General features: G+C 39.5%; 1 protein-coding gene across 2 annotated transcripts; it reads right to left on the reverse strand.

Annotated features, from left to right (window-relative positions):
• Positions 1–1,123: 1,123 nt before the first annotated feature.
• On the reverse strand, positions 1,124–12,991 carry pla2g6 (phospholipase A2, group VI (cytosolic, calcium-independent)). Of its 2 annotated transcripts, XM_056372516.1 has the most exons (18): positions 12,939–12,991; positions 11,995–12,215; positions 10,617–10,826; positions 9,365–9,545; positions 8,878–9,065; positions 8,083–8,179; positions 7,556–7,738; positions 7,118–7,226; positions 6,530–6,646; positions 5,808–5,898; positions 5,270–5,433; positions 5,039–5,189; positions 4,742–4,878; positions 3,967–4,121; positions 3,751–3,802; positions 2,965–3,080; positions 2,720–2,793; positions 1,124–2,186 (listed from the first exon to the last, which is right to left on the reverse strand). In XM_056372516.1, exons 2-18 carry the CDS (start codon positions 12,207–12,209, stop codon positions 2,042–2,044), a joined length of 2,385 nt encoding a protein of 794 aa, XP_056228491.1. In that variant the 5' UTR covers positions 12,210–12,215; positions 12,939–12,991; the 3' UTR covers positions 1,124–2,041. The 2 variants fall into 2 exon arrangements, with proteins under 2 accessions (XP_056228491.1, XP_056228492.1); XM_056372517.1 differs by lacking the exon at positions 6,530–6,646.
• Between the last annotated feature and the right edge of the window lie 1,706 nt (positions 12,992–14,697).

The following is a 14,697-nucleotide window of genomic DNA, read 5'->3' on the forward strand; positions in this document are numbered from 1 at the left end:
AATTGAGGACTCTGTGGTAAGAGTTTGTCATAAAGCTGTGTTGGTGTGTTGTAATCTGTACTGTGATTTATCTTTTTAATGAAAGCTGAAAATCCTAAAACAGTGTGTCTCTGTGTGTTCCAATGTCCTTTGTTTGATATTGTTTATTCTTTTCAAATTATGTTTACCTTCAATGAATCTTAATTTATGAGTTTAATTGACCTGAAAATTGTTAGCAAGGCAAATTGTTGTGATTTAGAACCACAAGTAGTAAAGTTGTATCCTGAATTTAATTATGTTGTTAGTTAACAGGATAAGCAGAATCCTGGTGAATGTTTGAAAATTAAATGATTTGAATCATATGCTGTGGCCTTCAGTCACAAGTTCTCAACCCAGTTTAACAACCACTGAAGCTGTTTTGGCTCAACACCTTACTAATACACTTTATCTTGGTTTTTTCTTTAATTTGTCAACTGTCTGGTTTATTATACATCACTGAAGTGTTTTACTTGTCTACGTTTATTAGGCTGCCATATATTACAAACCCAACACTGTCATTTTGGTTGGGTTAAGCTGTGCAACAACCAGTAAACCGTTAATGTTTCAACCATATATCGAACCGACCCCTTCACCTCTTCCCACCACCTTTTATAAATGAGAATGAACAGTAACCAGGTGTGTGTGTGTGTGTGTGTGTGTGCGTGTGTGTTCATGCGTGTGTGTGTGTGTGTGTGTGTGTGTGAGAGAGAGAGAGAGAGAGAGAGAGTGTGTGAGTGTGAGACATGTACAGCCTTTAAAGTTCACCATAAGTACAATAATTCCAGTGTTCGTTGAAAATTTGTTCCCAATCAGTTGTGGGCTAAAGAAAAACCTTATAAAAGTTATGAATTATGTTCATTATTTACAGTTTGTTTATCTATTTAGCTTAACAGTGACCCTTCACTTTACAGTTACAGACTGGATTGTACATTTAAATAAATTGGACTCTTACACCTGTGCTTTGACTTTTTTTTAGTGGCCACAGTGATTAATTAATAAAACATAGAAGGCAGTCAGACACAGGCTGAATTAAACTACAGACCACACCTTTCTAATCATGTGCATGAATGCTGCAACAAAGAAACAAATCGATCATGGATACATGTTAATTAAATATTGATATATTTTATTACCATACCATTATACACTTCAATAATTAATCCAGATACAAAAAAAAAGCATAAGAAATAATTTGTTGCCTCGAGTTTACAATGTGCAAGTAGCAGTGAGTCTTCAGTTTCTTTGTCTTTCAAGTAAGTTGATAATTCAAGTCTAGTTGCCAGTCCTGTTAAAACAGTACGTTAAATATGTGCCAGAACTCATTCACAGTACACCAGGAGGATGTAACAGTGTGCAAGAAAGTTATCAGTGTGAGGTTAAATACTGTGTTAAAGTCGGTATAGATAACTTAAGAAGGCATTTAAATGCACTGTGAAAAGGAAATGGTACCAATTTGGGTCCCAGACACACAAGGCAGAACCTTTTAATCATCACCGTTGTCCAAATGCTACAGGATAATGCAGATCTTGCACTGATACTGCAGGTTCCCTTTGATCATATAGCCTCATGCAAAATGTCTGTATATTCAGAGCCTTTGTAGTTACTTTGGTAAAAAAGAAAAGAAAAAAGGAACACAAAAGGAAGAATGACAAGTGTTTTAGTTTTATCACAACCAATCAGAATTGGACTCAAACATGGTCTGACTCTATTTGTTACCAAACACTATGGATAGGGCAAAAAAAACACAGTTAGCTGCAGTTAGCTACACTCTGTCCTTCACTGGTTTATGTACAAACAGTAAACTTGATAAACCATGATGATAATAAGGTCAGTGATAAGGTCACATGATGCTACATGACTTGCATCGCAATAGGTGACATCAGGGCAACATCAACACCTGCCTTGTCTAATCACTCTAGTCTTTGACTCCACTCAGAGAGCTCTCCCTTCCTCTCATATACGCCATCTCCTCTTCTGTCACAGTCTCATCTTCACAGCCTCTCCTTGTTATTTTCTTGTGCTTTCAGTTGTCCAGTAGCATATTTGCCAGGGATTGGAGGACATCTCTCTTCTCATAAAGGTACATTTGGGTTTCCCAGAGCATGTCCACCAGGACTGCGTCACTCACCTCATCCAGCATCACCTCTTGTGACAGCTGGGGGCTCAATCTGCACAAAAGACAATAAACACAGTGATTTGTGAAGAGTTTCAAAGTACAGTGGAAACTGTTTATAGTGATTGTGTCTGTCTGGGTCAAATTTCTCAATATAAGCAGTTTCCACTGCACTTTAAAATGAATAGACAATAATAGGGAATTGCAAATGAGACAGTACAGGTAACAGAAACAAAATTAAATGTATGAAAGCCTGGAGAATTGTGTTTGAATAAAAGAGGTTATGGATAGCTGTATACACACTTCTGAGCTCAATGACACAGAGAAGGAAATGACTAATATGAGTTAATGATCTATGATATGATAAAACTGCAGTCGTGTCTTGTGTCATGTCCCTGTTGCAACACGTCTTAATCATTTTAACCACTGCAAAGTGAGCATGAGGCAAAGTGATATGAGCCAAGGAACATGTGGTGTGAAAAAGATGTTTAGTCAGAAAAACGGATGAGGGCAGGCTGAATCAGATAAAGACTTAAAAACAGAGAGCTGAAGCAGTTGTAAAAAGGAAGTGGTTGATGGTTAGCAGACCTGTGATAGATGGTCTCGATCATTTCACACCAGGCTGTGGCCCTGTCCACTGCACAGCCATCAGAGTCTGTGCACTGTTCAGGCATAGAGACACATTTTTATAATTAGAGAGATTACAAAAAAAGAAAGACATCTGTAACTGCATGAACCGATAAAAAATACTGTTGGTGCAGTAGAAAACTGAAGGTTAAGAGGCCAGCAGTCGTGGAAAAACAAATTGAAGCAGGTGCTATAGCTGAACTCACACAGTCCACCAGCATCTTGCCCAGCTCCTTTGCTCCAACAAAGCTCTTGGCCAGCTCCAGAGGATTGGAGGGCCGGAAAACATCCACAGAGCTCACCACCACCTGCGGGGGTTTACCTGGAGACACGCATGAGCACATATATGATATAAGTATACAAACAGAGAGACAGTGATCTCAGGTTAGTTATTCACAATGTTCTGTAAAAGCTTTCCTGTGCAGCTCTGTAGGTAAAGCAAAGTAACATGGTACGAGTCCTTTAGAGCCGTATAGAGCATCTTGGATGAACAGCATCCATCATTTGACACTCATGGATGTTCCATTAGGCATAAAGTACATTTCCAAAGTCTAAAAACTCTTTGCCAGAACATTTTCCCGTAACAACAACTGAGAGCCTCCTTACAGTTTAATACCTGCTGAAACATGAAGATGTGGTGAGACATAACATGGGGGAGGACTTGGAAATTGTAAAGAAGAGAAGAAAAGAACCTGGAAAGGTGTTTTATTTGTTTGAGTTTTATTAATTTACACTAAGTGTCACAGCATGACTTAAAATACCTCAACCTCTTGGAAAACAAACTGAAAAACAAATTTAGTTTTAGGAGGAGCATTTTGCAATGTCATGCAATACTGAAGCAGAGATTCAAGCAAGTGTCACTTCATCTCAAAGCGCTAGTGTAGATGTATCTTTATTTATTTGATAAACTATAAAATACTAATAATGAAATTCCCTGTCCTCTGATATGTTTACACGTTTATTATATTCATTGATGTAATGAAGTTATTTACCTGTACCAAGGGAGACCACTATACCCAACTTCTTGATTTCCTCCCTGTGGCCCTGAGAGACAGGAGGGTTAAGAGGAGTTGAAAATGGAGGGGAGAGATAAATAAATGATCTGATGAAAAACACTTTACAAATCCATTTGGGTTAGCGATTGAATGTGCATTCAATGGAGGACCAACAGAGAAATAACAATAGCATGCAGCTGTCAATTTGCCTACCTCTGCTTTTAAAGCTTTGTTGTATTGATGGATTTCGGACATTGCATCCAGCGTCGGGTTGTTGGCCAGCAGCCCCCCGTCCAGAAAGCGGCCCATTGGTCGGAAGTAGGTCGGAGCGGCACCGCTGGAGCGGGCAGCTCGCCACACAAGTTGTTCTGATATAAAGACAAGGACATGAGACTTGGAGGAGCTGAAACATATTTCTTTGCTGCTGTGCTATTGAAAATCTTTAAAGTATTTATTCTGTATTCGAGCACATTTAAACGTGAAAACATTTTAATTTGTGAGGTATTAAAACTGTGACTGGATTTTGAAAATTCAATTCTTTGTGAAGCTGTTCCTTTCAAGTGCTTTTAGTCTCTCACTCACATACATCCACACACCTTCATCTGTCACCTTCCTACGCTTTCTGGGCGGCTCCTCTGTGTATCCTACTATCAACACATCCTCATCTTCCCATCCTGTAATAACAACATGGCTGGCACTCAAACAACACAGCACAACTGCACTTGTTCATGGATACAGTGACATATAAACTCAGATGTAGGTTTTGCACTCAACCCAGAACTTTTCTTTTCATGTTTCACTTCCTGAATGAACTGAGACCCGGTTTCACTGAGACAACCTGATCATAGAATTTAAAGTAAGTGTAGGACTTGAATACAGATTGCTTTGACGCCATCCAGTGGTAGTATCACCGCACTCCACTATCCCTCCAGTACATCTGAGGACTAGTGCAGCAGGCCAGCAAACACAACTGGCAATTGTGAATTACCTTGTGGGATGGTGAGGGGCTTGAATGTGGCAGTGGTGGCATATGGGGGCTCTCTGTGGACGGAGGGAGGGTTATAGTTCCTGAAGATGTGCAACTCGCCCGGATGTCTGTCTGCCAGAACACTGGTCACCATCACCCTGAGCAGAAACAAATAAGTAAGAGGAAATGTAGTAAAACGTAGACAGTTGCATAAAGAATTTTTTTCTTTTCTTTTCTTCTTCTTCTTTCAGAGCCCTTGCTGACATTTCTAACCAGCAGAGTAATTTCTCCAGAGCATCATTTGACAAAAACAGTTACCTGGGGTATTGGACGTCTGACATCTTGGTGTTCTCTCCAAACTCTTTTTTTAGGAAGTCCTCCAGCGGTGCAGATTCATAGGGTCGTGATCCTTTGAACACCTGTTCCTTCATCCTAAAGTATAAGCAGCGCAGGTACTCCATGGACTTACCTACGTATAAAAGAGCCGTCATTATTGTTTTGATGCTACGTTATAAAAACGATTTGAAATGTAAAAGGAAACACACAAACCGTGTATTATAGCGAGGGCCAGGATACCCCCTGTGCTCGTGCCAGCTACCCAGTCAAAGAGCTCCCTGGTGGGTCGACCGGCCTCTTTCTCAAGAGCGATCAACATCTGGATCAACACGAGACCTTTAATACCTCCACCATCCAGACACAGCAGTCTGTCCATCCTGCAGGAGAGGAGAGAAAAAATCCAGATCACTTTGTGCTTTGTTGTCTCCAAATCTGCAATATTCATGTGAAAATACAAATGATGAAATGATTAAGGTTTCTCAAGGACTGTTTAAAAATGATTCTGCTAAATCTTATATTTAATCTTATACAAAAAAATGTCCCCAGCTTGACAAATATTTTCTCTAAACCCTCCTCTGCAATACCCTCCAATAAATAAAACGAAATAGAAATAAAATAAATATACCAATAATATAAACAAATAAAACCACCCTCATATTTAAATAAATGATTTCATGTATTTATTTTGTTCTATATATCTTCCTTGTCTTTGACCCCACCCCTGATAATATTTGTACAGTTCCTTACTCACTTCTTTTTCTCCATTTTGGGGCCGTCCACTTCAGATTTGCCTCTATTCATCGCACCGATTGCAGCCCCCACAAACATGATGTCCTCAAACCCTGTCAGCCAATCACAACAGCTATTGATATGATACCAGTACTCAGGGGTCAGTATTGATTGGAAAATGAAAGGGGTCACTGGGTTTTCTACAAGCAACATGGGAGTTTAAATATGAACGTCTGTTTGGAGTTAAGTTATGCCAACTGAGTGAAGTTATAAAGAATGTAAAAAATAATAATATCCAGATCATTTCACCACCAGTCTAACTACTCTCCTCCACAGTATGTTGCTTATAAATAGTGTGAGAGCAGGTCAATGCTGCCTCCTAACATACGTTTCATTTATATGACTCAAATCATAATTTAACTTTTTCCTACAGCCCTTCAGCACGTCAAATAAAAAACTCTATACTCTTTGGAATATGAAAGAGCACTAAACTTTATGTGTTTTTTGGTATTTTAGAGATTAAAATTGATTCTAACACAAAAAACAAGTCGCACTGGATGATAAAAATCTGTTTAACTGCCAAACTGTAAAATATGTAGTATGTTTGTCAAATATGTAGTAAATATAAAAGAATTATGTAGAATATTGAAGAGCTCCCCAGTAGAAAAGAAGACATTTGAATTACGTAAAGTCTGAAACAGAGAACAGTGAAGGGCAGGTAAAGGTGAGGCGTGGAGGTGTTACCTATGCCTTGAGGCTTGGCCTTGTAGGAGATGGGGGGAGGACTGCCAGGGGAGGGAGGGAGGCAATTCTGGACCCCTACACTACACAGCATGTCCAGCAGTATCTTTCTATTAGGACCTTTCATGTTAATACAAACACACACACACACACGCAAGCATATGTCAGACATGCACACACCACATAAATTAGAGAAAGAAGAGAGAGAGAGAGTAGATAGAGAGGGAGGAAGAGAGAGAGAGACAGACAGCAAGAACATGAGCAAGCTGTTAGCGATCATCATGCATTTAAAAAATTATAAAAAACACTAAATTCAATTTACATTTTCAAAGTTACTCAGTACATACCAAACAATTTTCATGCAGAGACTTTGCCATCTACAGCAGAACACATGCTTTTAAATAAGACTACCGACATCAGACTAGATCACACAGGCTTGTTAGATGAGGCACAATAAGTTCTAGACACTTATCGCTGTATTTCACCATCCAAAGTCAGAGTTTCTTACTTTTCCTTATTTTAACCCCCGAACATCCTCCTTTCTCATAGTTTAAAGCTCTCTTTCCCACCCCGGCCCCCTGCCTCATTTACCTTTGCTGGTGCGGGCAGCGATGAGTCCAGGAGTTTCTCCCAGGTCATTGTGGATCTTCACATCAGCACCAAACACGATCAGAGCTTTGATCAACTCTATGTGGTCCATCTAATGAGCACAGTGTCACATGCATGATGTAATAAAAAATAAAAAAAATGCTTTTCTTCTTAAAGATACTATCCATCTGTGACGAGTTTTACAACTTTTAATACAAAAAAAAAACAAAGAACAGTTTCCATTCAAGAATGTCAATAAGAATCTAATTTCCAAAGAGCCTAGTATTTTAAAACTCCTGAAATCTTTCTGTGTTTTATTCCCTGTTGCAAATACTGTGTTGTAACCACTTTCTTTGCTGTTTCACAAACATTTTGATTATGAATAAAAAGTTATTGATTTCCCCTGTAAAACAAAACTATGGATACGTCCTGTACACACACCTTCATAGCTAGGTGAAGGGCTGTGTTTCCATCCTGGCCCTTCAGGTTGGCATTCGCTCCGTGGGTGAGCAACACCATGGCCGCCTCAAAGCGACCCCTCTTGGTCAAAATGTGGAGGGCAGTCTCTCCAGTCTTACTGAGGTAATTCACTGCACAGCCATGCTCCAGCAGAATCCGACACATCTGGCACAGATAGATCAAGATCAAGCAAACATTAATTTTAGTCCTCATAAACTCCCCCTGAGACATTTTATAATTCCAAACACTGAAGTCTTGGTTTGGGAGACCAGAGCACCCGGGGGAGGAACACCGAGTACATACATCCAGCCATCACTGGCAGGGAGCTGTGCCATAAATGTGTGCAGGATTAAAGGTTTCTCTGTGTTCTCCGTGTTTGCTCACAGAGGTCATCAACAGTCAGACATCCATTAACATTTCATCAAAGCTTCAACATGTTCACATCTCTGGCCGTACGCCGCTAGAAGGAAAATATGCTCATTCTTGATTTCTGAAGTAATATTTTTCACCTCAGCTGTTTTGGTCCAGTGGAGAGGCGTCCCTCCATACAGAGAGTCTTCAGCCTGGATCTGGCCCGGGTCCGCTTTGAGGATCTCCTCCACGCAGCTGACAGGCAAACATAAATTGAAAAAGGACTATTACTACTACTATAAATTAACTAAAGTACATAATTCAATATCTCATAATTATACTGCACAGTATTTCATTTTAAACTGATCATTTTAGTAACCCCTTTTGAAACAGTATCAATTTTTGTGTCTTTAGCACAAATTCTTCCATGGCCTCTCTACCCAACATTACTACCCAATGTTACTTATATGAGTTACCTAGATGAGAGTTTCTGAAAGTTCCTCTTATAGATTATTTTTATTGTTATATACTGCCCTTATCCTAAAGTCATCAAACCCAGGTCCTGAAGGCATTTTTCAAAAACTCAAAGGAGAGTACAGGCGTCCATCTACAGTTAGAGGTCTATTTATAAAAGAGGCAGCTCAGCAGGGTAACCGGGGAAACTGTTGCTTCAAAATCAAATGTTCTTTAGTGTCTCTCAGGAAAAAAGAAAAACACTTCCAGCTCCGGAGATGCTGTTCTGCAGCTACAAAAAAGCTTAAGTAATTCAATCTGAACAGCGCATGTGGTTTCAGAAACATTCATCTGAAATGGTGCAACACTAAGACTGGCGTGGACTGGTTTAAATCTACAGAGACCATTTAAAAGTTAATCATTAGTTTCACCACAGACAGCAGAACAGAGAAAATAACTCCATGTTGTGAATCATCATCCTCACCCTTTCCCTTACTCACCCCTTCTCGCTGTACTTCATGGCACTGTGGATGGGGTAGCCACTGCCGCCAATGACATCGCACTTGGCCCCACCATCTAACAGAGCTTTGACGGCCTCCACGCGTCCCAAGCGACAGGCCACGTGGAGTGGCGTCTCCCCGTTTTTGTTCAGCTCATTCACCCCCGAGCACAGCCGTGAGCACAGGACCTGGAAGAGGAGACAACATGGTGGAAGAAGGTGGAAGAAGGGAAAATAATTTTATTATGCAGTTAAGAGGACCTGACTGGTTAATAACGTTTTAAATTTTGACGTAAAACAGTAACACTTGTCAATCAGTTGAATTTTAAAAGCAATGAATTAGATTACATTAGATTAGATTACATTAGATTAGATTAACTTTATTTATCCCACAACTGGGAAATTCATTTACCACAGCAGAAAATATGAATGTTGTAACACAGTTACAGTACAACCTTATGCATGAAGCTGACTTCACTTGTGCTCACCTGGATGATTTGAGGAGAATCCTGCTTGGCAGCGCTGTGCATGGGCGTCTCCCCGTTGCGGTCTTTGATGTCCGTGCGAGCCTGGCTTTCCTCCAACAGCTCCTTCACACACACCGAGTCACCACGCTCACACGCTCGATGCAGCGGCGTCTGACCGGCCGCATCCCGAGCATTGATCTGACTGGAGACAGGGCGATGGTGGGTTGATTTCAGGGTGGCATGTATTACTGATTCTTCACCTTTATTTTGTGAGGATTTTAAGTTCCTGATCTTACTGATCCTACAATGTGCAGAGCTACCAGTAAAATACTTTTCCAAAGTATAAAGCAGGTGTTAATAAGTTTCCTTCCTTCCAGCCAGCCATCAGTTTCTAATCATATCAGTACTGCATGAAGAGCTGGCCTGAATCCTTTGTTTTGTTCTTTTGGCAAAGTTATGTTAACATGATGTGGTAATGCAGGTCAGGCAGGGACAGTTTATTTCTTGTTTGTTATGTGAGTAATTCCAACATCCCAGTGTTAACACTTGCCAGCAAAACTCCCAAGCTTTTTAATCCAAGATAAAAATCAGGTCAAATTTTTTTTTGAATTTGCCTTTAATTATGTTCATGTTCAGATTAAATTTCCCAACAACACTATTGAAAATGCAAGGCATTTAAGACTTTTGCAAAAGTTTGACCATAGATATAACAATTAAATGCTTCCACTGAGAAGGGATGTAGCTTTCAAGTAATTATAAACTGATTATCATGCTGCGCTGATGAGAATGAAAACCAACTGCTGCCCAAAAAAAAACAAAAAAATGAACTCAAAAATGACATGATTTGGAAAATGGAAGGAGTAATGTCAAATAATTTGTAGTTGATGGGCTAAAACTTTCAAAATCACTCTAAAGCAATTATACTCAGTCAATAGTATTTGTTCCATTCTTTTCATGTAGCTGGCACTCGCATACAGACTCAGTATTAATGTCTCTGTAGAAAAAGCTTATGTATTACAGGCTAATCCCTTCTTCATTCCCTCATTCCACTGTTTATTGATGCACTTATCCATGAACAAACCTGCCCTCAGCCAGAACTAGTGCTGAGACAATCCATTATTATAATTCACTGGCTGTCCCGTCTCAAATGTGGACAATATGCTGCTTTTCACTGTTTTATATTATTGTAAACTCTTTTTCAAGAGCTATTTTTCTCTTTTTTATGACAAGATGCAGTCCCCTTCAGAATAAAAGTCAACACATCCTGTCTTACCTCTGCACATAGTTATGTTTGAGACACTCCCTCAGGCCTGTCTCCACGGCAATGTGGGCAGAGCTCCAGTCCGGGTGGTTGCGGATGCAGTCCACAATTGGCTGGGTGGTCTCAGCCTTCAGAGGAAGTGTCTCGTAGAAGGGGCGAAGCTTGAGGGCATACTGCGGAAACCAGTTCATGGCGTCCTCCTCTGACCCCACCTGAAACAGCCTGGCTCAGGCAGCACAGAGGTTACATTGTCAAATTGTAAAAGAACTTTAAGAGGACATCTAACTGTTTGCCTGTGAAGTCACAGAGAAAATAAATAAGAATATGATAGACAACTGCAGTTGTAAGCAAGTTTGGCCTCTCCCTGAAAAACAGCATACTTTGTTGATACTTCATACTGGCATTAAAATGTATTTAAATGTTACTGTTACTTATAATTTAAACAAACTTAAAATAGAAAGAAAATAAACCATATGCATATGGGAAAGTTTTCTAAGTCAGTATAAAGTTCTGCGATATTTTCAGGCTGTTGCACACACACAGCATATTTAAGATCTACCCACAGATATTCAAATGATATTCAAGTCAGGGGACTGTGAGAGTCGCTCCAGCTTGTGTTTCTTGAAGTAGTTCATGGTGGATTTAGAGGTTTTTCTTTTGGATCGTTGTCGTGCTGTAGAAGCCAGCTTCTGTTCAGCTTCAGTTCTTTGACTGACTGCAGGACTTTTGCATCCAGAATTTGCAGTATACTTCTGCATATACCACAATAACTGTTAAGTTGTTTTCCTAATTTTTTTAAGTGTGTGCAATAAAAAGTAACAATGCATTAACATGTCTTGCCTTTTGCACACAACTGTTTTTTTCTTCAGAGGGAATGCTAATTCCAAAGATCCCTTTATTATATTACTGTTTGTATTTGCTGTAAGTTCTCAGAAACCTGTCCCTTTATAACAAATTCACATTACTGGGAACCCCCACCCTTACATCACCCTTACAACAGATTTAACTTTTGGTTTCACTTCTGGCAAACTGTAAAACCGGTTCTTTACTTCATTACTAGCTTCATTAACAGCTTCATTACTTAAGTCTACTTTTCAGATCTATGGCTGAATGACTGATGACACTGACTCATTCACGATAAAGGGTTTTGATTGAGCTAAACTGCTTTGTTAGGTAACAGTGTAGGTCAATAGTGGTCTACACTTAAGCAATGAAACCAAATCTGCAGGTGGTCATAAGATCACAGACAACAAACAAATTAATCTTTAAAACACACTTGTGGTCATTTCAGCTAACATCTGTTCATTTAAACTTTGTTCAGTGTCTGTATTACACAACAAATGGCACATGTGACACCACTCCCCCACCCCATGATGTGATCAATATTGACCTCAGAACAACATTCGGCGTCTCAGGGCACATAAGAAGACAGTCCCATGACTGGCACTGATTGTTTCTATACAGGACCATGCGTCCCTCCTCTTTCAGCAAGACTTTGCCTCCTCCACCATAGTCGGACAGTGGCACATCCCGGACCCGGTAGGGGTTGGTGAAGAGGGTTGACACAGAGGAGACTGTGTCCAACAGCCGGCCAAGGAACTGCATTGTTACCTGAGAGAAAACAATAGTGCTTAAGGAGGACTGACACAATATACAGCACAGTGTCTTACGGACTAAAGAAAACAAGGTTTGCTAGTAAATGTAGAAATGTATAGCTCCCTCGCCCTCTGTGGCAGCTGTTTGCTCCATCACCGCCTGTAGGATTGCTGTCAACAGTAATGAATGATTTATTTTATGCTCAGGTCAGGTTGTAACCACAAGAATAGCAACAGGTGTAATATCCCTGATATGACATATCATAGCTGCTGCCGGACTCTCATTTACGGTTAGATACGTGGGTTAACGGACTAAACTATGAGTAGCAATTTCTTGGGAGGTTAAGCTAATTATACTTCCTTCATTAGTAGCTCGTCTAAGACATAAGTTGATAACTCAGGTTAGCTGTCAGCTCTCCACTTCATGTACACTGCAAGACCTTTAAGTAACAACAAAAGCCGACTATGAATGAGGCTGGTTTTCATTTAAAAGATGAACAAGTGGCTTCATTCATGCTGCTCACGAGTTTCGTGTTGTCCAGAATCAATTTGACATGATACCAGCGCTAAAAGCCACAGCCACGCAGTCAGCGAACCATCCCTGTAGTTCATGTTTTTAAATATTAAAATAAACCTCTAAACCATTCTGAGCATCTATACTACAGTTTTCTACCTGTCAAGTGCAGCTAATCGCATTACGTAGCCTAAAGGCAGCCTGCTGATGTCTCCCCATGCTTACCTGCTAGCTGTCCTCTGCGCTGGCTGACTTCTGACAGCTACATCAACAACCGCGATACTGCAAGCAAACTTGCTACAAATCATGATTGACGTGAGCTCGTCCAATCAGAGCTCGAGGACTAGAGGCGGCTGCTAGGCAAAATGGGGGAGGGGACATGTCACATAGAAGCTGCTGGGGTTTTCTCATAGATGTATGTCACATTAGAAAGACCCACCAGCAAAGGGGAGACCTTTCTAGTTCAAAGCATTATGAATTCTGGTTTTTATTATTTCAGTTGTCATTTTTAAAATGTGTACTTATTAACCTGTACCTTTTATCTTATATGCAATACATTTTTATTTCGTTATATTATTATTATGTGCCTGCAATGCAATAGCATGAAGGCATATATAATTATTCTGCATAATTATTCGAAATCGAAATTTCGGCGCGTAACTTGTCCTGCAGCTTTTGAGAAAACCCAGACAATATATGTCAAAACGTACGTCTAGCGATTCGAGTAACTATGGTGACGTTAATAGCGATAAAAAAAATAAAAAAAGCGAAACTTAGAAAAACGGTTGAAACCTTAAACGAGTCACAGGATATGAAACTGTTTGTGATTAAATCAGTATTTTTGACAACTATTACAGTTTTCACAAAATCGCATTTTACGTTTTGTGTCATTTTTAGTTTCGGGTTTTATAATGGGCGTGTACTGAATGTTCAGCGCTAGAGTTGACAACTGCCATCCCTGAAAGTACCTAAAAAAAAATCAACCTCAAATCAAACTCTTTTAAATTCCACAATTTCTAACCTTCAAATTTCACCAGGAATTTTCTAGTTTATTATTGTGTTTTATCATACCACTATACTGTTTTGTCAGCAACCTAATGTATTTGATGTTTCTTGTAAGTTGATTGCAGCTGTGTGTCGCACTGGTGAGCAAGTTAAATTTCCTCTCAGGGATAATGAAGGATATCTTATCTCATTTTATCTCTAACAAACTAAGCAATGACCCTTATCATCGTGGATTTAATGAAGAGTATCTGATCCCAGCAGTGTAACAGTGAGGGGAATTGTGAAACTAAGTACACAGGGCACCAGCATGAGGAAAGAACTTAAAAAGCCTGGAAATAAAACATTTTATTTATCTGTTTCAAAATTATTCAAATTATTTGTATTATTAGTTCACTACTAAAACTATACTCATCACCATCTTCTTCTTCTCATCTTTCTGAGAATGTTGACAAGATGAGTTCATAAATTGACCACTGTAATTTCATTTTTAAAATACTTGTAATGTAACATTTTAAATATGACCAGTTTTTTATAGGCAATGTATTGATCAGCGTCACAATTCTGTTTACAAATATTGCTGGTGGTAATAAACCTTCAGAAGCATCTGAATTGTTTAATTAATTCAAAGCAGGTTATGATATAACAATTCTTTCTATGTTAAGACCAGTCAATCAGTTTGAGAGTGCAGATTCTAATCTTACGTTTGTGGGGGTTTTTTGTATATTTGTGGATTGTGCCTTCAGGTTCGTAAAGTTTGATTCTGCTTCTTCTGTGCCAAAACAAACTGGGCTACACTTGTTAGAAACTAATACACCGTCATTCTGCAAATAAAAATGATTTCAGTGAAGCTGTGTTTGGTTGCCTTTTACATTTCCATTGTTGTAAACAAATAGCCCATAGCTGCATTAGTTCCTCCATCATAAGATGCTGACTGGTCTGAGCCTCTGTGGTTTGGACACAAGCGAATAAGTTGGAGCCT

This window comes from Seriola aureovittata, chromosome 3 (genome assembly GCF_021018895.1).
Source record: "Seriola aureovittata isolate HTS-2021-v1 ecotype China chromosome 3, ASM2101889v1, whole genome shotgun sequence".
Taxonomy (NCBI): domain Eukaryota; kingdom Metazoa; phylum Chordata; class Actinopteri; order Carangiformes; family Carangidae; genus Seriola; species Seriola aureovittata.

Bases quoted from the DNA above. Each gene is read 5' to 3' on its own strand.
- pla2g6 (XM_056372516.1), bottom strand. From the start codon at position 12,209: ATGCAGTTCCTTGGCCGGCTGTTGGACACAGTCTCCTCTGTGTCAACC. The intron at 9,546-10,616 runs GTAAGACAGGAT...CCCTGTCTCCAG, and splicing joins AAACATAACTATGTGCAGAG to TCAGATCAATGCTCGGGATG. The intron at 6,647-7,117 runs GTAAATGAGGCA...TTAACATGAAAG, and splicing joins CGCTGCCCGCACCAGCAAAG to GTCCTAATAGAAAGATACTG.